The sequence below is a fragment of the Engystomops pustulosus genome, chromosome 2, assembly GCF_040894005.1.
Source record: "Engystomops pustulosus chromosome 2, aEngPut4.maternal, whole genome shotgun sequence".
In the NCBI taxonomy this organism is placed as follows: Eukaryota; Metazoa; Chordata; class Amphibia; order Anura; family Leptodactylidae; genus Engystomops; species Engystomops pustulosus.
In genome coordinates this window covers 231039587-231066273 of record NC_092412.1, presented here as the reverse complement: position 1 = coordinate 231066273, position 26687 = coordinate 231039587, and the positions used below count along the sequence as shown (strand labels likewise).

Here is a 26687-nt window from a genome sequence, read left to right as displayed (position 1 = left end):
ACATCTCATTCTCGCATTGTGTGAGATTACGGCAGGCAAAGGGATTGGGGAGGAGCAGGTTGAGAGTGAGATGTGCAGTAGAGCTTCAACACAGAGAAACTTTGGTATCACACCCCATAGTCTTTCAGGCTCATTAGCAATTTAAAAATTGATTTTTAGAAGGAATGAAGGCCTTGAATAAGAAAAATAGTTATATAATGATATAGTCCAGTGGTGGCGTACCTATGGCACAGGTGCCAGAGGTGTCACTCAGAGCCCTCTATATGGGCACCCAGGCCATCACCCCAGCATAGCGTTCACAAGACAAGACTTATGGCCTCCTCCTGCAGTCCAAAGCCACACAGGTCAGTGCTCTTAAAGCAACACATTAGCTCCCTGGGACTAGAGGAGGAGGGGGAAGGCGTGGACAGGGCTAGATTATCATTGGCGCTCCTGCTCTAGGCCCTACAATTCTTTGTGTTTGGGGGGACCCTGGAGGGTGACTACAATAATGATCTGAATTTCTTTACGTGCTTTCTACTGTATCGGTGTCCTACGGATGCCAATACAATTGAAAGCTGTGACAAAGTGAAATTATTGCTTACCGTAAATTGCCATAGCGGCAATAAGTTGGTTTTTAGTTGTAGTTTGGGCGCTCACTCTTAAAAAGGTTTGCCATCACTGATCTAGTCCCTTCTTCTACATAAAACATCATGATAACAGTCCTGCAATACTGTTTCACAAGGAAACTATGATGCTTAGAGTCCTGTCATCTGCACTGGGGTATATAAAATCCCGCCAGCTCACGACCAGTAACTCGCACACCCACTATTGTTGTGTGTCCCGTTGCCGTTCTGGATATAACCCTGTTTATTCTGGTTATTATTTCAAGTGGAGGTGGATATCTGCCAGGCTGCCCATTTTGCCATTAATGGGTGAAAGGGGCTAAGTTAATCCTTAGGATCATATCTCATACATTATACCGCCATATGGTTAGATAAGCCTCTTGTCTTCCTTTTAGGAGGAGAGCCAATTTATATACTGCTTTGAGTCCTCCCGCTGAGTAATGCTTGCACAGCCTTATTCACACACCATTGTTTTGTTCAGTTATTGTGAGCCAGAACTAGGATCCGGTCCAAAATAAAAACCAGAACAGGTGCAAATCTTTCCATTATACCTTATCTCTGTGTATTCTCTAATCTGTTTTTGGCAAATACAAATACTGACCTCCGCACCGACGTGGAAAATCTACATTGTGGCTGCACGATCTGTATTCGCCCTCTCATCTGTCTGCCAAAAATCTTGTCTTTTATGAACTTCATTCCCTATGTAACATATGAAGCTGCTGTCTTCCGGGCCGGTGGTTCCAGCAATGCGCTCCGCGACGTGTTTACATGGCTACAGCCAGGAGGCGCTAGAGCCACACAATCAACGGACTCTGGGGTATACGGCTAAGACTGCTGAGGCCAGTGATTGGTCGGGTGTAGACAGACTCCTCCTCCTTTAGCCATGTAAAAATATCCCGGCTACTGAGGGCCAGGACACATTGCTGGAGGCTGCTCTCGGGTAGACAGGTAAGTTTAGTGGTGTGTGTTGTTTTTTACCATTGTCTCTACATAGAGAAAATATATACCTCGAGTAGAGCTGGTTCATGCAGATTGCTGTTCTTATCTATGGTATATAGTAATTTAAGAGTATAGAAAAGTTTGGGGGTTTACCTAGATGATACTTGGGCAGGTGTTTCTTGTTGGTTTTCCGTGGAGTTTTAGGGATTTTTGCTAGATGAAGAGTTCTCATAGAACTGAATACAATGAGACGACTATATAGATATGTCAGATCATGAATGATGTGTAACTGGGATATGGGGAGATGTTTGAGACCCAAAATCGTTGACTACCTAAAAACCTGTCCCATTGCTTTTGACTTCTTAAAGGGGATCTACCACCAGGATGAAAGACTGTATACAAATGAGCCTGAGGGGCTCCAGGCTCCATAGGTATTAATGTTGCCTGGAGCCCCTCAGGCTCATTTGCATACAGTCTTTCATCCTGGTGGTAGATGTCCTTTAAAGGAAGACTCAACATAGATGAAGCACATAGCACTAGTCTTCCTCTGACGATTAGACTGATGCACGAGTTACTATTTTTCCATTTCTGAATCTAATAACAAGATCCTCTATTTGGAGTGTTGGACCGTCTGACTTGTGATCCATCTGTCTACCCTAACCCGAAGCCTTCGTAGAATAATGTCGTACCGCACTATAACGTGTAACGCGCCAATGTGTTGTCTCCAATGGATGTTGACCAAAAAAGAGGATCTGTTGGTTTTGTTTTTTTTTTGTTTTTTTTTTACACCATGTAGTAAATAGCTCTCATTTTTTTAAATTTTATTTTTAGGTTTCTTAGTCATGAGAAAGTTCCTGTTTGTTGGAATAGTATTTGCGGCTTTGCTCCATTTCATGCTCCATATATTTGTCCAAAAGAAAACCATCTCGACGTAAGTGCTGTGTTTTGTCTTTAATTTTTTTCTTTTCCCCTTGGATTTTAATAATAATGTTTTATTTTGGCTATACATGTTTATGGTACATGTAAAATCAATTACTGTGTATAGAAAACCACAACTAAAGGGGTTCTCCAGCTATAGTAATTTAGGCCCTATCCACTGATCAGTGGGCGTCCGTTGTACCCCCATTGCGTAACGGATGCATGCACCGGCTGCTCTTTTCAACTCTATGGCACTGACAGAGATAGCCGAGAGCCACACTCGGCAACCTTCATCAGCGCCATATAGGTGAATAAGGCAGCCTGCGCATGCATCCGGAACGCAAGATTTGTGGGGGTCTCATCATCGGCAAGTTAGGCTCTATCCACAGGTTAGGGCCTAACTTGCTATGGCTAGGGAACCCCTTTAATGGGGAACTTGGGCGTCCTCTCTTTGTGATTTCCATACTTTTATTCCTCTTTTTGGGGTCATATATTTGGTAAAGATGTTCTCTTCTGGAAAACCCTAGTAACATAAATTTCTTCTCTCTCTTACCATTCTACGTTTGGTTTCTAACTTCACAGTTCTTTTAACCAACCTTCTGTAAAACCACCATGAACAGGAACAGAGTGGATGTAATGAGTAGGCATAGCTAAGTGTTCACGTCTCCTTTTACAGACAGTAAATTAGATTCCAGAATATGCGTTTTCATTCTTTATTTCCTTTCTGTGGTTATTGTGTATGTTTTATAGAGCTGCTTCAAAATACATGTTTTGTTCTGTAAATAACATAAATTGTGCACTAGATGTAAACTTGTAGATCGTTTGTAAATTTTTGGATAAATTTTAAAGCCACTAATGTTTGGAATTTTTACAAATGTTCCGGTGTTTGTTGCAGTTCTGCTCAATTTTTATGTGTTTTGAGTTTGCATTTACATAAGCTGTACATATACAAAAAAATGGACCTGGTTGATGCTTCAAGGGTGACTCCATCTATCTTCAGATCATGAATGATTTGAAACTGGGATATGGGGAGCTGTTTGAGACCCAAAATTTTGTTGTCTACCAACAAAATCCGTTCCCGTTGCTTTTGGCTTTGTAAAGGAACACTAAACTTAGATAAAGCACATAGCACAGGTCTTCCTCTCTTATTCACCATTGATCATATTTTGTATACATCCCTCCCTGTTGTCTGCACACCACCCCCTTGGTCTATATCCAAAGATCAGAAGAAGGCTACTTGTATGTTTTTTACTTTTTGGTTTAGTGTTTCTTTTAAAGGGTTTTTTCTGGATAATAGTATTCATGGCATATCCATCTAATAGGCCATCAATGGGATGGTGGGGGGGGGGGGGTCACCCATAATGACTTAAAGGGTTGTAGCACCTCTATTGTTTATCTTGACACATTCAATCATCTCCCCATATCCCAGCGTCTCCCTGCTCTTGCTTCAACATAAAGTAAACAGTAAATTTTAGCTAAATGATCAGATCTAATAAAATAAAGAGCCCTGTAATTTATTTGGGCTATGCCTGTTTCTTGATTCTGTGAAAATCTATTTCTGAACAAATTACCAAATTTATTTTTCGCTTTTTTTTTTTTTTTCTTTTCCTGTCTCAATTCTGTCGCTTATAAAAATTTCTGTATGAGCAGGTCCATTCGAGAGTCTTTCACCACACTCAAATCACCGACTCCAGAATCAGTGAGATATTCGTTAAGGTATATTGAATGAGACTTTTTCATCAAAATGCTGTCATGATCAGTAAATTTGCTTTCCACCCTGTGTATAACTCATGTTTTTATATAAAGTTTTTAGATCTTTTTTTTTTTTTTTTTTTTTTTTTTACAGTTTACCAAATTATGCCTCATTCACTACACATTTTGGTCTGTATTTGTTCATACTTTTGCCCAAATATGTCAACCTTCGGATAGAAATTAGCTATATATTGAAATGTGTTACCTAAAATCTTGGGCAGAGAGTGGTACAATGGAAAAATAAACATTTCTTAAGTTCTTAAACCCTCTGCCTCTTTTTGTCTTACAAATGCTAATGCAAATACTGACTAAAATAGTGTGAATAAGGTCTTTAAAGGGGTTTTCCCATGAACTAAAGTTAGGCCCTATCCACGTGGGGTTCACGTAGTGCTGATCAGTGGGGTTCTCAGTACTGTCAGACTAATGGAGCAGACGGCCGTGCATGACTGTTCTGTTCCATTAATCTCTATGGCAACTTCCGTCCGGTATGTGGGACCCCTCGTTTTCGCAATCTGTGGCGGTCTTATTACGGAGACCCCACTGATCAGCAGGTTAGGCCCCATCCTGTGAATAGGGCATAATTTTAGTTTATAAACCAAAGAAAGAGGCAGCCCAATTAGGTACTGCAGTATATTACCGCAACTCCCAAAGACACTATACAATACACAACCCAGAAAAGGAGTCGAAAAAGACATCAAAAGATAAATAAAATAAACAATGTATTTTATTAAAGTGACAATGCACACATAGCAAGAACATATATTAAAGGGACAAAAATGAAAGGGGGAACAATTCAGCCCCTGATGGAAATGGGGCAACCATCGAAAACATAAGCACCCTAAAGAAACCCCAGAACCTAATGTAAAAGGAACTAATAATGCAGACTACACAGTCTGAAAAGTGGTAGTAGATGATGCAAACGGGAATGTGGAAAAGAGGAAATCTCCTCAGTGTAATCCTATGTGGAGTGGGGACCGGAGGTACCAGCCGGCTCCCACCATACACACAATCTTTTATTGCTTACCCGTAAGCATGATGGTAGGTTCTATAGGGAATCCTCAGAGGCCAGTAAACTTACACCCCTAATTTTAGTTTGTGGGAAAACTCGATTCCATCTCGATTCCATCTCTCTCAAAACACAAAGGAAATATACTCTGGTGTTAAGATCTTGCTGTTACATCAGGGGGCGCCATATAAATGTGTATTTTCCAATTCCCTTTCATTGTGTCCACTGAAGCAATTTTTAATCTTTAAAATGACTAAACATCTACTGCCATGTTGTATATGAAGCTCCTATGCGTTTCTGTGGTAACAGACTACAAACAAACCTTATTGAGAGAAGTTCAGAAGGTCAACAAGAAAAATCTTAAAGGAAATCTACCACCAGGATGAACGACTGTAGAACAAGCACACTGACATACTGCTTTGCTTCCTATGGCAGTATTTGCTCTTCTTTTAGCTTCTTATGCTCTTGTTTTTAAGAAAAAAAGACTTTACAAATTATGCAAATAAGCCTCAGGCTCAATTGCATAATTGTAAAAGCCTTTTTTGTAAAAATCCAGCGCACAACAAGCTAAAGAAGAGCAGATCCTACCGGGGGGAGAACACACCAGTATGTCAGTGTGCTTGGTTTACAGTCAATCATCCTGGTGGTAGATGTCCTTTAAGGCATGGCAGAGACTTCATACTTTGATCATATAAATGTGCATAAGGGCTGAAAACACAACATTGCAGCCTATTTTTAATCAATACAAAAAGTATTGGTTATGAAATCTAGGAAACAAAGTTACTAATCTTTTCTGCAACAATTCCTGATTCACTAACCTACTATAGTTTAATATAGAAATCATCTTGCCTGCTGTCTAGTATGCTGATCAGTTTTACGTATTTGGAAGTTACTTTGTATACGTGCTTGAATTTAATGTCCCAGCGTGCTTTTGTTTTATCAGCCCATTTTTGTTTTTTGTTTTAATGTTTTGTAAAAGCAAATTTATATAAATGACTTTGATGATTTTGTCTCTATAAATGAAATTTGGATCAGGAAGCAATGACGTCGCTCTAGCACTGATGCCGAATACCTCTGCTTTTCCACTACTATTGTATACTCAACAGAATAATGAAAAGATACCGTATTAATATTTAGCAAAAAAAAAAAAACTGGGCAAAAATACCCAGACCGCAATCTGTTACTATTCAGTATAATACATTGTGGTATTTCAGTATATTATACTACAAGGCCTAGAGAAGATTAAAAAAAAAAGATAGAAAAAAAAATAAATCTAAAAATGGCAAAAAAAACTTTCAAAATGTCTGAATGGCCACTTTCCTGCCTTTTCACCACCCATTCTAAAATTAGAATTAAAAGTGGTGCAACTCTGGTTTTATGCCGTCTCCATTGAATTTGAATATGCACTCGGCTTCCTGTGCATTGCACAGAATATTTACGGTAATACGGTAATTCCACTAGGAAGTACCACAGATAACAAAGACCTCGTATAGGAAAGGGGCAAAAGCTTGAAAGGGTTAAATAACAATTCTATTCATAGATCCCCCTTTATATGGTATAGCTGCAGCTTTAAAGGGGTTGTCCAGGACAAGGCTTGGGAGGCTTCAAAGGACATCTACCAGCAGGATTAAGGTTTGTAAACCAAGCACACTCACATGATGGTGTGTGACTCCTCTGTCAGCATCTGCTCTTCTTTTAGCTTCTAAAGCCCATGTTTTTACAAAAAAAAAGAATTTTTACAAAAAATTATGCAAATGAGCCCAAGGGGCTCCATGCTCAATAGATGTCAATCGAGCCTGGAGCCCCTCAGGCTCATTTGCATAACAAAACCCTTTTTCTAGTAAAAACAATGACCAGAAAAGCTAAATGTAGTGCCAGTGTCGGGGTGCTTGGTTTACAAACCTGCATCCTGGTGGTAGATGTCCTTTAAAAAGAATAAAAAGCTCATGCTTGCCTTCTCTAGTGCTCCCGTTCTCCTATGGAGCCGCCCCCTCACTGCTGTGCCTCTGTTTGTATACAGAATCCGGACGGTCCCGTCCCGACCTCTGGCTCGTCCATGCATGAGTTACAGAGGCCCAGGAGCACCAGAAGAGGGGAGTATAATCTGTTTATTATTTTTACAACCTCCCAGCCTAGTATATAATTAAAAATTAAAAAAAATCGTCCTGGACTATCCATTTAACTTGCAGGCTGAAAAAATGTACCAAGTCTATTGGACAAGAAAACAATGCAGGTCATTCAGAACCTTTCCTGATTACTTAGTAAAGGATAATTAGAAGACCAAAGTTTTTCTTCATCCATTGGCAATTTTTAGCTTTTTATGTTGACTAAATGTTGGCTTTGTTTCAGCCTGACCTTGGGACAGCTAATTTTACGCATAACTTGTCATGAAGCTTCCACCACATCTTTGACATAATAGATCACCATGGTGTCCTGCTGCTTGTCCGTCTGCACACGTTTATATCTTCTTCACCATTCTTGATTCCTCTCTGCAGTGACGCACTACATCACCACGGCGTATTGGATTTTCCTCCTACTTGTCCTCCTCCACCTATCACTATTCTTGTCCTCTCATGAACTCCGCTCTGCAGTGACACACTAGGTGACCATGATGCCATGGATTTCCCCATGCTTGTTCAGACACTTATTCATCAGCTTCTCCACCTCTGACTCTCACTGAATTGATCTAATTAAAGGTTGGGACCTTAGACCTTTCTCTTCTCCATACATACATACATACCTGCTCTTGGCCAGCTAAGAACTTATATTCACCTAAAGACAACCTTTATCATCTGGATCTTCCTAACCTTCCAGATTGCCCAACATGTACCAAATCCATTCTCTTTCTATCAACGTACTTCCTCACACTGAAAAATAACATTTACTGAAGACTTGCCTCACCATGATCCCTCTCACATCACATTCCTCTTATACACCACATTGATTACTGTAGTAGTGACCCCTGTAGTTTGCTCTTCTACTTCATACAGATAATGTTTACAAATTTCCTTACCAGTCCTTGTACGACCTTGCACCTCTCTACTCTTCTACTGCCTTCTTCTTCATACTATACAATCTGCCATTCCCCAATATATGTCCCTGTCCTTGACTCCTTTAGAGTGTAAGCTCATTTGAGCAGGGCCCTCTCCTATGGCTACATTCACACGACCGTTGGGGGACATATATACGGCAATGGGCACAAGGAGTGGTACGGTGTAGCACACGTGCGGCAGAGTTCCGTACCCGGGGATAAGATAGGACATGTCCTATCTTACCCCGTATTACGGTGCCGAGCGGTACGGTGGGCACAGGTTCGTGTGAATGTAGCCTAAGTCTGTCGCCTATCTGTGAGTATATGTTGTAATATATGTTTATACTTTTACTTTTTCATCCCATTGTGTTCATGTTTTTCTGATGTTTATACCGTCCATCAGCTCCCCGATCACGGTGCAGGACCTCCTTCTACTCAATTTTGACAATTCCTTGCTTTCCGAGTGATACCGGGCGAGAATTGGATCTTACACCTATTAACTTGGTTTACCAAAATGTTCTTATTAATAACAATTAAAAGGATCTTCAAGTACCCTTATGGTCGACCAAAAACATAATACAACTTGCATTCCTTATTTTCCTGCTGATGATCCAGCACTGGGCCTCTTGTGATGCTCCCGGTTTTTCTTAGGAGTAAAGAAAGCACATGACCATTAAGGCCAATCATAACTGAGAGGTGTCACACGAACGACGCTAGCTTCAGGACCGATGTCTACAGAACATCCATTCTCAGCTTTAGCAGCCCCGTGGCCCCCTGCAGTGGCTGATCGGTAACGTTCTGTAGACACTGACCCCCAAGCTGGTGTCTTCAGACTGTTACAGACCGGCTGTACCGGTCACGTGTCCCCCCTGACTCCTAACAAAGACCTGGGGCACCACGGGAGGATCACCTGCATGGAAACAAGGCTACTATGTTTTATTATGTTGTATGTGGACCAAAGGACATTGAAAAGTAAAAATTATCTAGCACAAACCTAATCTCTGCGTTCAGGCCAAGAATTTTCTCAATTAAGTCATATTTATTGTGCAGGACATGTCACCACGTGTTAAGGCTATACGTGAAGGGGGAGCTGACAGGTTCCATTAAAAATATTGTATGTTCATATCTACTGTTTCATTATATGTGGTTTATGACAAAATTGTCATGGGAATCCTTTTGCCACAGATTGTATGCACACTTTGGACCATTGTAAAACCTCATGTATTTTGAAAATCCACAATAATCCCATTTTCTGAAAATACTCAGTCGCTGCTGAATCTACTATTTTGTTGCGTCATTTTGAACATTCCCTTTAAAATACTTCATGGACAAAGCACAATGTACAAGTCTTATTGTTGTAGTATGTAGATGTTTTATTACCTTGACCACCTCTCAACTCTTATGTTCACATCATGTTGATGACCTCCTTTTAATGTCTACTCTGGGATATATTGATAACCCATGGGTGTCGCATTACCCTCATAGACACTTGCACAGACCATTTTACTCCTCGAAAAAAGTCTCATGCGTATAAGTACATATGACACTTTTTTTTTTTCTCTTCTCTCTGTCAGGCCTAGGAGCTGCAGCTTTCCATGCTCCTTGACTGCTGCAGCTCATGGATCCCTATGGAAGGTCATGTGACTGGCGCTCAGGTATTCAATACCGAATGCTGATGCTCCAGTCACATGACCTACAGCGGCCCTAGCTGCAGCAATGGAGAAATCATTAAGCCTTGTATCATGTTTGTCCACCCTATAAACAGAAGAAACATCACGCCTTGTTGGTATAGGTTTTATATGTTTTTATAAAAGTAATAAAATTGTGTTTGGCAGCTATATAATGTTTTATGGTGTTCATGATGTGTGTTCTTCTCTCCAGGTTACCCACAGACTCTATCAAAGAATACAAGTCGTGTTACAATGAAAAGTTTCACCTCCTCTTGAAGTAAGTGGTCATTGTAGCCAGGGCTGTGGAACTGGTGACCATTTGTTGGAGTATTGATGAAATGATCCGATTCCACAACCATAATAAATTGTAAAAATTATGAAATTTCCTTTGCATGCCCCTTCTCTTTTTGATCTAAGGGTTTAGGCCAGGGGTGAACAACGTTGATTGGTCCAAGTGCCACATTGCTATACTACTTTAAGGGGCTTCATCAGTAACCAGAACCCTAGATTCACTAACAACCACTGTACAGCACAAAATGCCACCCCAGAAATTATAAATACCACAGTACAGCAATAAATACAAACTCAGAGAACAAATATTGCATTCAGAGCATAGGGTAATAGTGGAGACCCCAGAGCAGATGATAATAGTACTGGAGACCCCAGAGCAGGCAACGATAATAATGTAGAGACCCCCAGAGTACTAAAGACAGTTATGCATACTAAAAAAAAAAAAGCCTTTATGATCTGTTCTGTTAAGAGAAAAGTGCAGCCCGAAATCTCTGACTTATGGTCTGCAAAGATGTCCTGTAGGTTCAAGTGACTTGTGCCTGGGAGAAACTATCCTGAGAAGATGGGGGGTGAACCTGAAGATGAGAGAGAAGTGGGCACACGGAGTAGCATAGTATTATAGTTAACGTATTTTTCGGCCTATAAGGCGCACTGGAGTATAAGGCGCACCTCTAATAAATGCCTGCTAAGACATCTAGGTTCATATATCAGGCGCACTGGAGTATAAGGCGCAGGATCAAATGCAGTACCTAAAAATGACCAGCAGGTGGCAGACCTGTGCACAGTTCAAGCCAGCTACACTTCCCGGGAAACTTGTCTTCAGTGTGTCCGAGAGCTCTGATCTCAGAGGTATGGCTGCTGGGGGTTAATGCAGGGTGATGCAGGGGTTAAGTGGTCTCTCTCTGCCCCTTCTCCTTCTGGCAGGGTGTTATTCCTGTGGGGTTCCCTGTGGCTCCTTCTCTTTCCCCTGTTACAGGGCTGTCAGGTATGGGGGATTGGTTACTGATGATGATGATTGCCTCGTGGTCGGCACTATGGCAGCTCCGGTCTCTCCGTGCTAGGGGAGGGCAGGATGGGCACAATGTTAGTTGTGCTGCCAGGGCACTTCAGGAGCCAGGGACCCTGTGTACAGTGCGGGAAGGTGCAGGAAATTTTTGGGGATGGAGCTATTAAACACTGGTAAATGTACAGTACATCTTGTCTGTAGTACATTTCTGTATAAGTTCATATATAAGGTGCACCGGCCGAAAAATACGGGAATAGTAATATCAGTACTTTCTTCACATGAATACTGCTCACTGATGCTGTGTAATGGCCTTCATGATGCTTTCATTTTTGGACATCATAGTGACATGAAGGTATGGTTTTTGCAGGTTAAAGGGTTTTTCCCACGAACTAAAGTTTGGCCCTATCCAAATTTTCTTATCCAAGAAAATTGGCCAACTTTTTCACAGATTTAATTAGTCTTACGTTGGTACTTGAACAAATGATCATTTTGAGGAATTCTAGGGTGGAAGAAAAACAGCAATTCTTTCCTGTTTCTCTTTTTGGCCTATTTTGGATTCCTCACTCCTTGTGGTTCGCACCTTTTGTCTCATGGAATATTGTCCATTAAGACTTCAAGGCTGCGATCATAGAAGGACCAGTGATGTGTGACCTCTTGGGTCACATGACATATTGGAAGTGAATACAGGCCAGTATGGTAATGAGAGGTTCATTTATATAAAAGGAAGTTTTGTATTTTTATATATTTTGGGCACAAACATTGTTCCCAGCGCTGCAGCAATATATTTTTAACGCAGCGCAGCAGAAATGTATCAGTGCACATCCTCGGCGTGTGCTATTTTAGCTTACTTAGGACTTCTGGTAATCTGTGTTTTTGAGGAAATGGAAGCTGGAATAACTTAGTCAGCATTTTGGGTCATTGTTGGGTAAAGTAGTGATGGAGAATTGTCGATGAATGATTCAAAGGTTTGTTTTTGACAAAACTGATAAGTATCCATTATCAGGTGGCCGGGGACGTGTTCATCTAAAATTACCTAAATTAATGTTTGTAACAAAATCTACCCAAAACTGGCGTACACACCACATTTTAGGACCGTATATACTGGAGTATAAGCCAAGTTTTTCAGCACAATTTACTCGGGTATATATATATATGTCACCATTCAGACGGCCCGGGCAGCGGCAGCTCTGTGGTCAGCGCCTCCTCTTTTTTCAAGCCGTCGCCAAGGCCGCGCCAGCGCACTCTATGATGTCAGCAGCGACTGACATCTTAGTTGTGCGACAACCATGCCGCGCACTGAGCCATTGCGGACCCGGCTTGAAGAAAGAAGAGGCGCTGCAGATGGAGCTGCCGTGGGCCTGCTGCTGCCCGGGCCGCCGGAATGGTGAGCACCGAGTTCATTTTTTTTTTTTACGGGCAGGCTGCTACAGGGGGCTGTCGGGCTGCTACAGGGGGCTGTCGGGCTGCTACAGGGGGCTGTCGGGCTGCTACAGGGGGCTGGCGGGCTGCTACAGGGGGCTGGCGGGCTGCTACAGGGGGCTGGCGGACTGCTACAGGGGGCTGGCGGACTGCTACAGGGGGCTGGCGGACTGCTACAGGGGGCTGGCGGGCTGCTATATACTACAGGGGGCTGGCGGGCTGCTATATACTACAGGGGGCTGGCGGGCTGCTATATACTACAGGGGGCTGGCGGGCTGCTATATACTACAGGGGGCTGGCGGGCTGCTATATACTACAGGGGGCTGGCGGGCTGCTATATACTACAGGGGGCTGGCGGGCTGCTATATACTACAGGGGGCTGGCGGGCTGCTATATACTACAGGGGGCTGGCGGGCTGCTATATACTACAGGGGGCTGGCGGGCTGCTATATACTACAGGGGGCTGGCGGGCTGCTATATACTACAGGGGGCTGGCGGGCTGCTATATACTACAGGGGGCTGGCGGGCTGCTATATACTACAGGGGGCTGGCGGGCTGCTATATACTACAGGGGGCTGGCGGGCTGCTATATACTACAGGGGGCTGGCGGGCTGCTATATACTACAGGGGGCTGGCGGGCTGCTATATACTACAGGGGGCTGGCGGGCTGCTATATACTACAGGGGGCTGGCGGGCTGCTATATACTACAGGGGGCTGGCGGGCTGCTATATACTACAGGGGGCTGGCGGGCTGCTATATACTACAGGGGGCTGGCGGGCTGCTATATACTACAGGGGGCTGGCGGGCTGCTATATACTACAGGGGGCTGGCGGGCTGCTATATACTACAGGGGGCTGGCGGACTGCTATATACTACAGGGGGCTGGCGGGCTGCTATATACTACAGGGGGCTGGCGGGCTGCTATATACTACAGGGGGCTGGCGGGCTGCTATATACTACAGGGGGCTGGCGGGCTGCTATATACTACAGGGGGCTGGCGGGCTGCTATATACTACAGGGGGCTGGCGGGCTGCTATATACTACAGGGGGCTGGCGGGCTGCTATATACTACAGGGGGCTGGCGGGCTGCTATATACTACAGGGGGCTGGCAGGCTATCTAGCTGCTACAGGGGGCTGGCGGGCTGCTACAGGGGGCTGGCGGGCTGCTACAGGGGGCTGGCGGGCTATATACTACAGGGGGCTGGCGTGCTATATACTACAGGGGGCTGGCGGGCTGCTATATACTACAGGGGGCTGGCGGGCTGCTATATACTACAGGGGGCTGGCGGGCTGCTATATACTACAGGGGGCTGGCGGGCTGCTATATACTACAGGGGGCTGGCGGGCTGCTATATACTACAGGGGGCTGGCAGGCTATCTAGCTGCTACAGGGGGCTGACGGGCTATCTAGCTGCTACAGGGGGCTGGCGGGCTGCTATATACTACAGGGGGCTGGCGGGCTGCTACAGGGGGCTGGCGGGCTGCTACAGGGGGCTGGCGGGCTATATACTACAGGGGGCTGGCTTGCTATATACTACAGGGGGCTGGCGGGCTGCTACAGGGGGCTGGCAGGCTATCTAGCTGCTACAGGGGGCTGGCTTGCTATATACTACAGGGGGCTGGCGGGCTGCTACGGGGCTGGCTTACTATATACTACAGGGGGCTGGCAGGCTATCTAGCTGCTACAGGGGGCTGGCAGGCTATCTAGCTGCTACAGGGGGCTGGCAGGCTATCTAGCTGCTACAGGGGGCTGGCAGGCTATCTAGCTGCTGCAGGGGGCTGGCTTGCTATATACTACAGGGGGCTGGCTGACTGTATACTGGGGCTGTGACCAATGCATTTCCCACCCTCGGCTTATACTCGAGTCAATAGGTTTTTCCAGGTTTTTTTGTGTTAAAATTCGGGATCTCTGCTTATACTTGAGTCTGCTTATATTCAAGTATATACGGTATTATCTTTTAGTTTTTTAGAACATTTTAGAAAGGTGATACAGGCGGTCCCCTACTTAAGAAGACCCGACTTACAGACGACCCATAGTTACAAACGGACCTCTGGATTTCGATAATTTACTCTATATTAGTCCTAGGCTACAATACCGTAATCAGCTGCATCAGTTATCAAATGTGTCTGCAATTAATCTTTATTGTTAATCCTGGTTTTTATTACAACCTAACATTTTTAAAATCCAATTGTCACAGAGACCAAAAAGATTTTGGCTGAGGTTACAATTATAAAATATATAGTTCCGAACCTATAGAACCTATCCTGTACGTAACCCGGGGACTGCCTGTACATAGCTTTAAAGGCAACATTATATGCACCAAAACCAGATTAGTAATTGGCTAGAAAAATGTGCCAAATGTGTTCAGTAATATGTGTCATCCAACAGAAGCTGCTGTGCTGAACATGTTCTAAATTTAAATGAAATCTACCATTAAATTCCAACCTGATAAACCAGGGACATTTACTCCTAGATCCAGGCGAGCCTAAGGCGCTCCTGGGTGCTGTTACCAGTACTAGTTAGTTGTAGATTCAAAGGCAGTTACACTGTGCATGAGCACTTCCCCATCCCCTAAGCTTTTTTTGGTTCTTACCCCTCCCTCTGCCTGCTGTAATCTCACTCAATGGGAAGTGCTCCTTCATGGATGAGAAATAGAATAAGATTACAACAGCCATGTTGCCCAGATCTATGAGTAAGTGTCCCTGGTTTATCATGATGGATTTTGATGGTAACTTTAAAAGGAGTTTTGATAATACTTTTCTCGTTGGAAGAGGTAATCAATAATTTGGTGGTTAGGACTTTTGCTTCAGGGGCCAAAGTTATAGGGGCTCTGTCACTAGATTTCCGTAAACTACTAGCTCCTAATGTAGGGTATGAAATGTCCTTTCCGGCATTGCTTCTTTAATTAAAAAAAAAAAAAAGTAGCAGAAGTGAGTCATGTAATGACTTAGATGAGTCACTTTTAGAGGCTGAAGCAGAACGGTTAGTTTAGATACCGCTAAACTCGGTTCTGCATGACCTAGAACCATGCGTTTAGGATTGTGGTTCTGTGATCTACAGGCAGCTAAAGAAATCGGTTTGGAACTGGATCTTTATCTAAAGGTCACAATTCCATCTATGTTTTTAACCCCTCTCTATCTGCAGTTCTGTAGCTTACAGAACCACAACCCTGATGTAGTCTGAAGGATAAGATTCTTTTCTTTAATATGAAACCAAATGTGTCTAGGTACTATCAAACTTGACTCGCCTATGGCAAAATATGACTCTGGTCTGTTTTTTATGATATTTTTTTTAAATAAACGGGTGAGACTTTACAAATTACATTTCATCCCCTACATAAGGGGGCTGGTAACAGGCAAATTCTTTTAGGCACCTTAAAAAAGTTTCTTAAGGTTGACATTAATGGTAAATTATTATGTCTCTCTCCTGTCTGTAATATCCTCCCGGTAGTGAGTGTAATATTTGGCTGTGGTTTGCAGTGTATTGTTTCTCTGTGGCCGTTGTTGTAGGTTGTGTGTTCAGTTGTAGATACATTCATGATGTCCTCATTTAATAGATGTCTCCTGGTTGTCTGCCAGCGTCTATCGCAGGAGCCTTCCCTATGCCGGGTCAGACCGCAGCTTTGCTTCTTCTCAGGGGTTTTGATTGTCTTTCCTACGGTAAATGAATCCCATTATAAGGTGCGGCACATAGAGGTGGATTAAACCCAATAAATGCTTCTTCATAATACTCTTAATACTTATGTAACGGGAACAATACATCGTATTACGTGGCTTTGTTTTCGTTTACTTTAGTTGCCTGAGAACGGATGATATCCACGTACTGTGGGCAGCAGCCACCACAAGGCGATTCGTACCAATGCGCTGCTTCAGAAACATTTATTTAGAAAAGTTGATGGAATAAAAATAGTAATTTGGTCCTTTCTTGGATAGTAAGTAATGACATATAATTGTGTTATTAGCTTGGACTGTGATGAAGCCCCACCAGCTGTGTAACTCTTCATCAATGAAAGCAGTAGTCCTCTATCTTTTTGTAACCAGGGACCGGCTGCAGCAAAAAAAAATTTAGGGACTGGATTGGGTGCCCTGCCCGTATGGTCCTTTAAAAAAAAAAAAAATCAGTGTGCCCTCAATTGTCCTGTACCATGGAGACCACAAATTGACTGAAGCAATGTCCAACCAGACAGCTTTGTCATGTGTTACCTCCGGTCACTAATGCTCTGGGTTTGTATACGGATGCATAACCGGTGACACCATGTTGTTGTTGGAACCAATTGTGAGACTATTGTGGATGCATATGGACGCTGCAGCATCATGGATTCTGTATATATAAAGAAAGACCAGTGGCGGGGGGAGGCTTTGGAGAGAGCCGAGTCTACCTTGTTACTTATTTTTATACCAATATGACAAAAACTCAATCCCAGATCACTGCCTAAGTCTGAAAACGTCACAGCTGTTCTTTTGATATAACAATAGCTGTGTACATGAAAGGTTTTATTATTTCACCCCGTGCCGCATTGCTCTTGCAGTAGATAGAAATATCGAAGTAGTAATTTGGTCCTTTCATCCTCATGCGCTGAGGTTTTTTCAATTATAGGGTGTTGCTGCCATCTTACTATTCCTGGTTTGTTTCTCTTTGACATAAAAAAAAGTCTTTTAACTTCTAACCTCCCCCCACCCCCTCCCCCCCAAGAAATAAAAAGAAACTAGACCTTGGGTGGGCCATTGGCGTCCATTGCACTTTTGTCTAGCACCCTCTCACAAGTGCAGACACTGCAGTTCTGTTCATCTTAAGGAAACCTGCCATTTGATTTGATGCATTATGAAGCAAACATACCTTGAGAATGCTGTAACTACACTGATGCAGGATCATATCTTGGTTAATCCCTGAGTTGAGTGGTTTTGCTGAAAATACAATTAGGACATTCAGGACCTTGGTAAAGCTGCGTCAGGGTGGCTGCCTACATAAACACATTAGACACAGAGATTGTAATTAGAAATGGAGGTTAGTCAAGACATGACTAATCAACCTGAGTTGCATCACTCATACAGATCTGCTGGGGGATGGTGCAGCAATTGATTATTCTGCCTTCAGGCACAAGCCAGTGATTACATCATCCCGTGGTGCAGTGAATAACTCACATGCTAGGAGAAGCACTGGGCCAGCCATGGAAGAGACAGAGCTTCACTATAATAATGTTATATCTGTTTTATCAGCAAAACCACTCAGCACAGGGATTAACCAAGATGTGATTCGTGAGTAGATTTCAGAAATATTGGGGGGAATGTATCGCTGCTTGTAAGCCAATTTTCTGCCGCAAAATTATTGCAAATTCTTGTGCACTGGAAGAAAATTGCAATTATTATGCAATTACGCCATGTGGGAGGGGGCATAAAGGGGAGGGTAGCCGTCTGGCGGGTAGGGCAAGCATGAGGCAGGAACATACTTTTTAAAAACCTGCAAATGTTCACAGGTTTTTGCGCGAAGCTACGCCAGGTCAGATATTATGCGCCACCCAATGGCCTTAGCCTCATGACGTTTTTGGCAGGACGCGGGGGACGTGGTCGTGCGCTGACATATGATAGATTCTTAGTCAATGCTTCTTAGGTGACGTTCACACAACCATTTTAGGGGACGTTATCTGTATGGAGATGGGATGGGTGAGGAGCACCCGCCCTCTTCACTGCCTTACCGCGGTACGGCCCCAGGGAGCACCGCCAATGTGAATGTAGCCTTAGTGTGACTCCTGGGAGACTGATTAGCCCATTACTGACATGCAGTCAACCCCCTGCTTCATTCTGTTAGTAAGAACCGTAGGACCCTCAACAATCAGATTGTTATCCCAGATTTGATTTCTATAATTTCTTAATAGCGGCAGAACCTATCTTCATAGTATCCGTTGTTTATATTTGGTAAAAATAGATTAGATTTGTAGGTAATAGAAAAATAGATGATCGGTCTAAAAATATTAAATGTCCCTGCGCCATATTACTATGTTGTGGGAACTGTGGTTTAGTCGGCTGCGGCGCAGGGATGGAGTGGGCACAGGAGCTGAGCTTACACCATCATTTGCCATTGCCAACACATGGCCTTTATCATAATGAATCAAGAGTGTAGAAAAAGGGAAGGTGCTCCCTCTGTCACACCACTAGTGTGGATGGTTGGCCATTGTAAGTGGGGGCCACAGAAGACCTCAGGCCTGCCATGTGTGGATACCTTTTTTCCAATACCACACTGCTGCCGGGATACTGATGACCTCACACGACCCCTCAATGACCAATGGGCTCGCACGGGCCTGCCCTTAGGCCGGCGGCACACGTGACGTTTAGAACCTGTTTTTATTCCGTTTTTAAGCAGTCCGTTAAAAAAAAGGCATGCGTTTTTTGCTAACGCATGCATTCTGGACCAGTTTTAATTAAGATAATTGGTAAAACCTGTCAAAAACTGATGCTTTTTTTTAACGAACTGCTTAAAAACGGCCCAAAAACGGGTTCAAAACGCTGCGTGTGCCGCCGGCCTAAGGATGCTTCCACAAACGTCTACGAACCCCAGGCTAGACAACTATAATCCCCCCCAGACTTTCATTGTGCAAGTAAAGTACTTGAAACCTAAAATTAATGGTGTGAAACAACTTGTATAAGGCTTCATATCATTTCACCACCATAGCCCGATGCTACAGGCTGTCATGGCTTGCTGGGAGTTGTAGTTTGCACAACTGGGGCACTACAGGCCGGAGGACACTGCCCTAGCATTGTAATAAATAAGCCATTAAGGAAACATAACCAATCTGTATACATGGGCTTGTTGATGGCAGAGATGTCCCGTTCTTATACGTTATATTCTTCCGTTCACAGCATGTCCGAGATTGATCCTTTTCTATGTGATGACTACAGGAAACAATCGGCTATTCTTGGCAGCAACAAAGTAGATCTCCCGTATGGAACCCGGAAAGGAGGCAAGTTTTTAATTTCTATGAATTTTACCCAATATCATTTAGAATGCATTTAGTTATTGTCTTTTTGTAACATGTCTTAAAAAAGAAAGTTTGTCAAGGAATGTTACTGTAATTGTATGTTATTATAGGTTTGGTCCTAGGTGCTGAGCCGCAGTAGCCTGACACAGACACTAAGCAGCTTCTGAACCTGCTGATTGGTGATTTTGGACCATCTGATACTAATAACTTGTATTAGGAATAGATCATTAGCTTTAAACTTATTTAATTTTTTTTAAAAGGGCTCCACCAAAGTCAGAAAGTTACTCTGTATTTACAGGACAGTGGATAAGAAGATGATTGGTGCAGATAAGGCTGCAGGGACCCTCTTGATCATGGGAACCTGGACCCCCAGCAATCCGGAGAACAGGGGTCCCGTTCTAATAAATTGGTGGAGCAGCAGGAGTAACATGTGTCTTGCTGCCCATTTAATAGTATGGGTGCGTCAGAAATTGCTGAGCACAGCGCTCCACTATCTCCAGCTCTCCAATTCTGTTGGAGCAGTGGAGATATCCAAGCGTTGTGCTATACATTTTCCAACTCTCCCATACTAAGTAGGACACCTACTCGGACCAACATTCTCTGGATTCCTGGGGATCCCAGCTGTCGGACCCTCATTGATCAGCTTGCCTCTGTGGATAGGGAATAACTTGATAACTTTGTACAAGCCAAGTTTTATAACCAGGTTAGCTTATTTGTTTTATGCCCCTGTACGCATGATCATAAACAGTAAAGTTTCTGCCCTGCCTCTCCATTCATCTATGATACTGCCATAGAGAAGCCTAGCGCAGCGCTGTGGTGCGTTCCTCTGGTGTCTTCCTCGGTGTTGAAGACTTAAAATAGCAAAGTAACTTGACTACTACTTCACTTATACAGATGGATATGGAAATCACATTCTCATGATTGGGGACCCTTTAAATCATATTATCATCGAAAGCCTACTAGGTTCTGACCACTATATAGTGGTTGTGCAGGGTTACTGCAGCTTAGCTCATAGGCACACAATTATTATAACGTGATAGATGATGCATTCAATACCTCATGAACTGGTCTTCTTGTGTGAGCTTTGATTTTATCAGTAGCACCTTCCTTATCAGACCACAGGAGGAACTAATACAGATCCCAATCCACTCATGTGTATGAACTTTTGTGCATGGGAAAACCCCTTTAAAGTCAGTGAAGCCACCTCTGTATCTAAATGATCATCTTCATGCATTTCATTATTTTATACTATTTTACATCCCTGCCTCAATTGAAACCTCTCAGGCCGCACTTCTACCTTAATCTCGTCTCCTAGCTGCAAATCTCATATTGCCTTCCATTCGTCCCTGTAATGCTGTCAATGGCTGATTGAAGATTACTTTAGGCTGATTAAAAGAAACTCATCTTATGTCCTCAAGACAGATTACATTGTGTAACACAAGATGATTGTGAGAGGGAAGGGGAACTTCAAGGAAAGATGTGGAAAAGATTCTTACATTTCTGAAACTTACTTACAGATCCAGAGGTCTGAATTTTGTTTCTTACAACTCAAATTTTTCTTTTGGGTTCCTCACAGCAATGCAAGACAGTAAAGCTAAGCAATGAGCCCATAAATTACACACATTAAGAATTCTGTGGCTTACTGGTGACGCTGACTACAAATGGTTTCATCTGTAGTCAGGTTCTATCAGTAGAAGTTACTCTAAAGCTGTTGCTATTGCTACAACTGAGGCTACCTGCGCACAAACAGAACCGTGTTCTTTCATGCATATTCCCCAAAAACACTCCACGGGTAATCCACATTTCGTCTGTTTTTGTGGATCCACAAATGAACCAGAAAGCTGGACAATGGTGTCGCGAGCTTGTGTCAACCTCACGTGATTGTTGTGATCCGCAATAATGAGCGGCACCCATATATTTCACTTACTCATAGACTTCTATGGAAAGCCCTAAGCTTCCTACAGCCTCCACCTGGAGCCACGGACTTCACAATAATGTGCATGAGCCCATCCAAATGAATGTGTCACCAGGGAAAGAAAATTGATTGCATTATAGATGGTTAAAAGTTGAAAGGATTGGATACTTCCAGTACACGTTCCAGGAGAATTATTCTATTTTCACTTATTTTCTTTACACGAAAACTGAAAAACCTCTTTACAATTATAAAGTGACGGGGGACGAGGCAAACCGAGTGCTTGGTGTAAAATAGATATAATGATCCTCGAAAAAATTCGGGTGGGACATGCATTCACTTCATGGTCTAAGCTTCTGTGTACAGTGCTCAGGGACAACAATATATGTGCACAAATAGGAAAAAATTGGATGTGTGCACTTGCACAACCACAGTATATAGTGGAGGGTAGGCCCAGCTGCAACTAGAAGACACTGGCCTATATTATGATTATTGTGGCTGCGGCTGTTCACGAATATTTCGTGTAAATGGTGATTTTCCTGCGGGCCAGAAAACACGTTATTGGAAAGTCTTGTGCTTCTTAACAAACCACTTTAAGGAATAACTCATGTCACCAGACTTGGACATCATGCGTTACGTATATCTGACTTGATGCTAGTGGTACCTTGCGCGACCCATTGGGACTCCTATCGAGAAGAGGGGTCCTGGTTCTCTCAGTGTATTTCACATCTCTGATCACGGTCTGTGTGACAGCGGGAGATAACCAAGTATAGTGCTACCTACCCAGCGCTCAAGGCGTACACACTGCCTATTGGGACCCCATTTATGATTGTAGGGGATCTAGCAACCCAACACAAACTTGCAATCTCTTCACTGCCCTGTGGATAGGAGTTGACAATATGGTCAAGAATAAGATGCACCTCCTTTTAAAAGATGTTCTGCAGCAGATAAGGCAGCAAATCATGTAACACAGAGAACTTCTTTATGAACATAATGGAGTCCCGTCATCTCTGCACACAGAGGTGGAGTATACACAGACGTTCTCTTCCACAGAATCTCATTATAGACAATCCCAGAACTTTTTCATAAAGCATCAGGAAAGTTTTAGGTGCCTAGTTCAATTTTTTTTAAAGGTTCTGCAGCAGCTTCAGTGTAAGCAGTAATGGCAGAAAAAGGACGGCAGTGTGTCTATAAATATATATGTATCCAGTTCAACTCTGTTTTCCTCGGGTGATATATGATCCTCTACTCAGCAATACACGGCGAAACAATCTGGTGTGAGCAGCGGCTAATCTGCACAGATTAGTATCTAAGCAATTAATCTTTTACTACTGATCAGTGAAGTATGTTAATCTGCGTTACACAGTAAGGCTTGTTAGTGTGTATTTCTCAAGAACACTGGGATATTACTTGAAGATCAAAAAGATCTTTGCACCAAAAAAACTTACAATATAGAATATAATACAGATATAGAAGATCCCCATCGCTGCTGCCCCAGTGTGGGACCTACCATTACCATCTAGATGTTACTGTCATTTCCAGGGAAGAGTTAATTCCCAGGGTTCCCTTTAAGCCACAGTTAAACCTACACTTAAAGGAAAATCCCTAACAAACTTAGGGAAGTGCTGGGAAATTCTAAAATGAATCTACTATGTGTGAACAGGTCCTTAGGGGCATCAGTTCGGGTATCAGTGCTGAAGAAAACGAGGGGTCCAAGAGGGTCCCACGTACCTCCGTCAGATCCCTTCGTCACTCCATCAGACTAAGGGAGCAGACGGCCGTGCATGACCGTTCTGCTCCATTTAACTCTATGGGGCTGACGAAAATCGCTAAGCGCCGTGCTCACCGATCTCCGTCAGCTCCATAGAAATTAATGGAGCAGGATGGTCATGCGCGGCCGTCTGCTCCATTAGGCTACATACACATTCACGTGTGCCTGCCGTACCACCGCTCACCCCTGCCCCTCTCCATAGCTGTGCGCCCATTGCCGTGTATGGGGTGGCGTATATACGCCGTATATACGTTGGCCGTATATATGTCCCCCATACGTTCGTATGACTGTCGCCTTACTCTGACGCAGCGGCAAGGGTCTGACTGAGGTACGTGGGACCCCAACAGACCCTTCGTTTATGTGATCTGTGGGGTCTCATCACTGATCAGATTTGTTTGTGGGAAACCCCCTTTAAAAGAACCTGTCCCCAAGGTCGGGTCGGGTGATCTCTTTTGCAGCAGAGAGATCAGCTGATGGCACTGCAGAGGTTGTATGGAAACCCAGGTTGTGGGTTGATGGGTTTTGTGCCTCATCTTACTTTATAGATTGTCTATAGGTCAGGCAAGTTAGATGGCTAATCAAGGACAGTGATACTGTGGTCATTAAACCAGGTATTGGTACTTTTAGCAGAGTGGACAGATGCCAAGTCCTGCTGGAAAATGAAAATCCCATTTCCAAAAAGGTTGTCGGCAGAGGGGAGCATAAAGAGGTAGTATTGGCTGCGCTGACTTATGGTCTTGATAAAACACATTGGATCTTAACTAGCTGATGACATGGCTCCCCAAACTATCGCTGATTGTGGGAACTTCACACTAGACCTCAAAAAGTTTGAAGCTTCTCCACGCTTCCTCCAGACTCTGGGCCCTTGATTTCTGAATCAAATGCAAAATGTACTTTCATCTGAAAACAACACCTTGGACCACTGAGAAACAGTCCCGTCCTTTTTCTCCTTGGCCCAGGTAAGACCCTTCTGGCAGTGACTATTGGTCAGGAGAGGCATGCCACACTTGTCCTGTATACGTCTGAAGCACTGACTCCAGCCGCAGTCCCCTCCTTGTGAATCTCACCGAAATTTTTGAATGGCCTTTTCTTTACAATTACAATCAAGGCTGCGGTTATCCTGGTTGCTTTTTTTCCTTTTTCTACCACACTTTTTCCTTCCACTTTCCATAAATATGCTTTGATACAACTCTCTTACAGCCAGCTTCTTTAGCAACGAGCCTTTGTGGCTTACCCTCCTCGCGGAGTGTTTCAATGACTGCCTTCTGGACATCGGTCAAGTCAGCAGTCTCCCCATGATTGTGTCACCTACTGAACCAGGCTAAGGGACATTTGAAAACGCTTGGGAAGCCTTTGCAGATGTTTTGGGTTAATTACAATTTTCTGACATAATGACTTTTGGGTTTTCCTTGCCTGCAAGCCATAATAATCAACATTAACTTGAAAAAGTGTTCACTCTGTTTGTAATGACTCTGTATAGTATATGAGTTTGACATTTTGAATTGAATTCCTGGAAGCATTTGTATACCTAAAAGGTAAATCCACAGAGAATCGCATGTACAAGCGAACTATTGATAATTCTTTTGTGTGTCCTGAATTTGGCCTTTTATCTGGTTATTCAGGCCTCTCAATGAGGTCAAGTTCTAATGCTGTGCAGAAACAAAGCCAAAAACCATTAATAGATTAAGGATGGAAGCGGAAGTGGAATGATATTGACACCGGCTTACTGTGTATCCTTGGAAACCTCGCCATTGTATACACATCCCTTATATTGGCCTCATACTGACTACTGACAACAGAGGCTTTAATCCTCTATTATGGCTCCCAAACTCCCATCATAAAGATAAAAGGTATAGACAATGCCGCACATTGCATCATGACCTCCATACTTGATCCATGAGTAAACTGTGGTCTAATCCTGTGTTGGCAGGACACGGAGGGTGCGTCCACATGTTCCAGTTCGATCTGCATCACAATCAGTTTTGAGGTGGTTTTAGGTGAAGTTTATTACTTTAACAAGTAAAAGACATGAACTGAGCAGGTGAATGACATTTGTGGAGCAGGTTTCCCCTTCAAAATCAAATTCACCCGTTCAGTTCATGTCTTTCACCTGTTAAAGTACCAAAACTGCACCTAAAACCACCTCAAAACTGATAGCGATGCAGTTTTAACGATAAACACATGGTCGCCCCCCTCAAAATCAGGTTCTCCAGCTCTTTTGTTAGATATAGCACACACTTCATAATCACACAGAAATGAATGGGATTGACCACTTAATAATTGATATTGTTGGTGAAGTGGAACAGTTACACAATTTTCCAATATACTTTCTGTATCTGATCTCTGCTCGCTATCATTCTATGGGAAGCGTCGTTGTTCAGCGGTTAAAAATCGTTCTATGGTCATGTGATGTCAGTAATCATAGCTGTGTGATATAACAAGCCTTGCACCTGTGTGATATCACATTACCATGAATATAACAAAACGCGCACCTGTGTGACATCACCTGACCAGGGATATAACGAGCCGTGCACCTGTGTGATATCACCTGACAGGGGATATAACGTGCCGTGCACCTGTGTGACATCACATGACCAGGGATATAATGAGCTGTGCACCTGTGTGACATCACATGACCGGGGATATACCGAGCCGTGCACCTGTGTGATATCACCTGACCGGGGATATAACGTGCCGTGCACCTGTGTGACATCACATGACCGGGGATATAACGAGCCGCACACCAGTGTGACATCACATGAACAGGGATATACCGAGCCGCACACCTGTGTGACATCACATGACCAGGGATATAACAAGCCGTGCACCGGTGTGACATCACATGACCAGGGATATAGCAAGCCGTGCACCTGTGTGACATCACATGAATGACCAGGGACCAGTTTCTGGTTTCCATTCACAACTGGAAGTGTTCTGCTCTTAGAGACTTCTGAATTATCTCCCCCATAAAGTATATTGGAAAATTGAATAATTTCTCACTACGCAAACCATATCAATTATTTGCTGAAAGTGGACAACCCCTACAATGTTTATTTTATTAGGATGGAAACCTATAGGGTATTTTGACAGCTAGGACCCCCTGCAATTCATACAAAAGGAGACATACTGTAATATATTACATGTACAGTAAATCTATAGCTGGTAGAAACACTTTCTAAAAGGTAAAGCAATAAAACTGGGGATCCCTGGCAGTGAAGGGATCGTTTGACATCATAATAAGATTGAACCAGCATTATTCAGTCATTTCTTGAATGTGACGTGTGCTTTTGGAAGCAGAACACATGAGCGAGCACTTCGATCTAAGAGCGACTTGTAAAGGCCCAAAAGTAATGGATAGACAATGGGGTTACAATGTCTCTAAAATGACTGT

The 26687-nt window shown here is 43.3% G+C and overlaps 1 protein-coding gene across 13 annotated transcripts in view; it reads left to right on the top strand.

The window, feature by feature from the left end:
- The window catches only part of ST3GAL6 (ST3 beta-galactoside alpha-2,3-sialyltransferase 6), an 85781-nt gene that overhangs the window by 46890 nt on the left and 12204 nt on the right, over window positions 1-26687 (top strand). For 6 of the 13 annotated variants that reach the window (XM_072138498.1, XM_072138497.1, XM_072138494.1 and 3 more), the window contains 4 exons: window positions 2376-2475; window positions 4113-4178; window positions 10133-10198; window positions 19495-19595. In XM_072138498.1, the coding sequence (XP_071994599.1) occupies window positions 2376-2475; window positions 4113-4178; window positions 10133-10198; window positions 19495-19595 (333 nt within the window). Of the gene's footprint in view, window positions 1-1380; window positions 1554-2375; window positions 2476-4112; window positions 4179-10132; window positions 10199-19494; window positions 19596-26687 lie in introns of those variants that run through there. The other 7 variants (XM_072138503.1, XM_072138495.1, XM_072138506.1 and 4 more) reach the window with 4 other exon arrangements.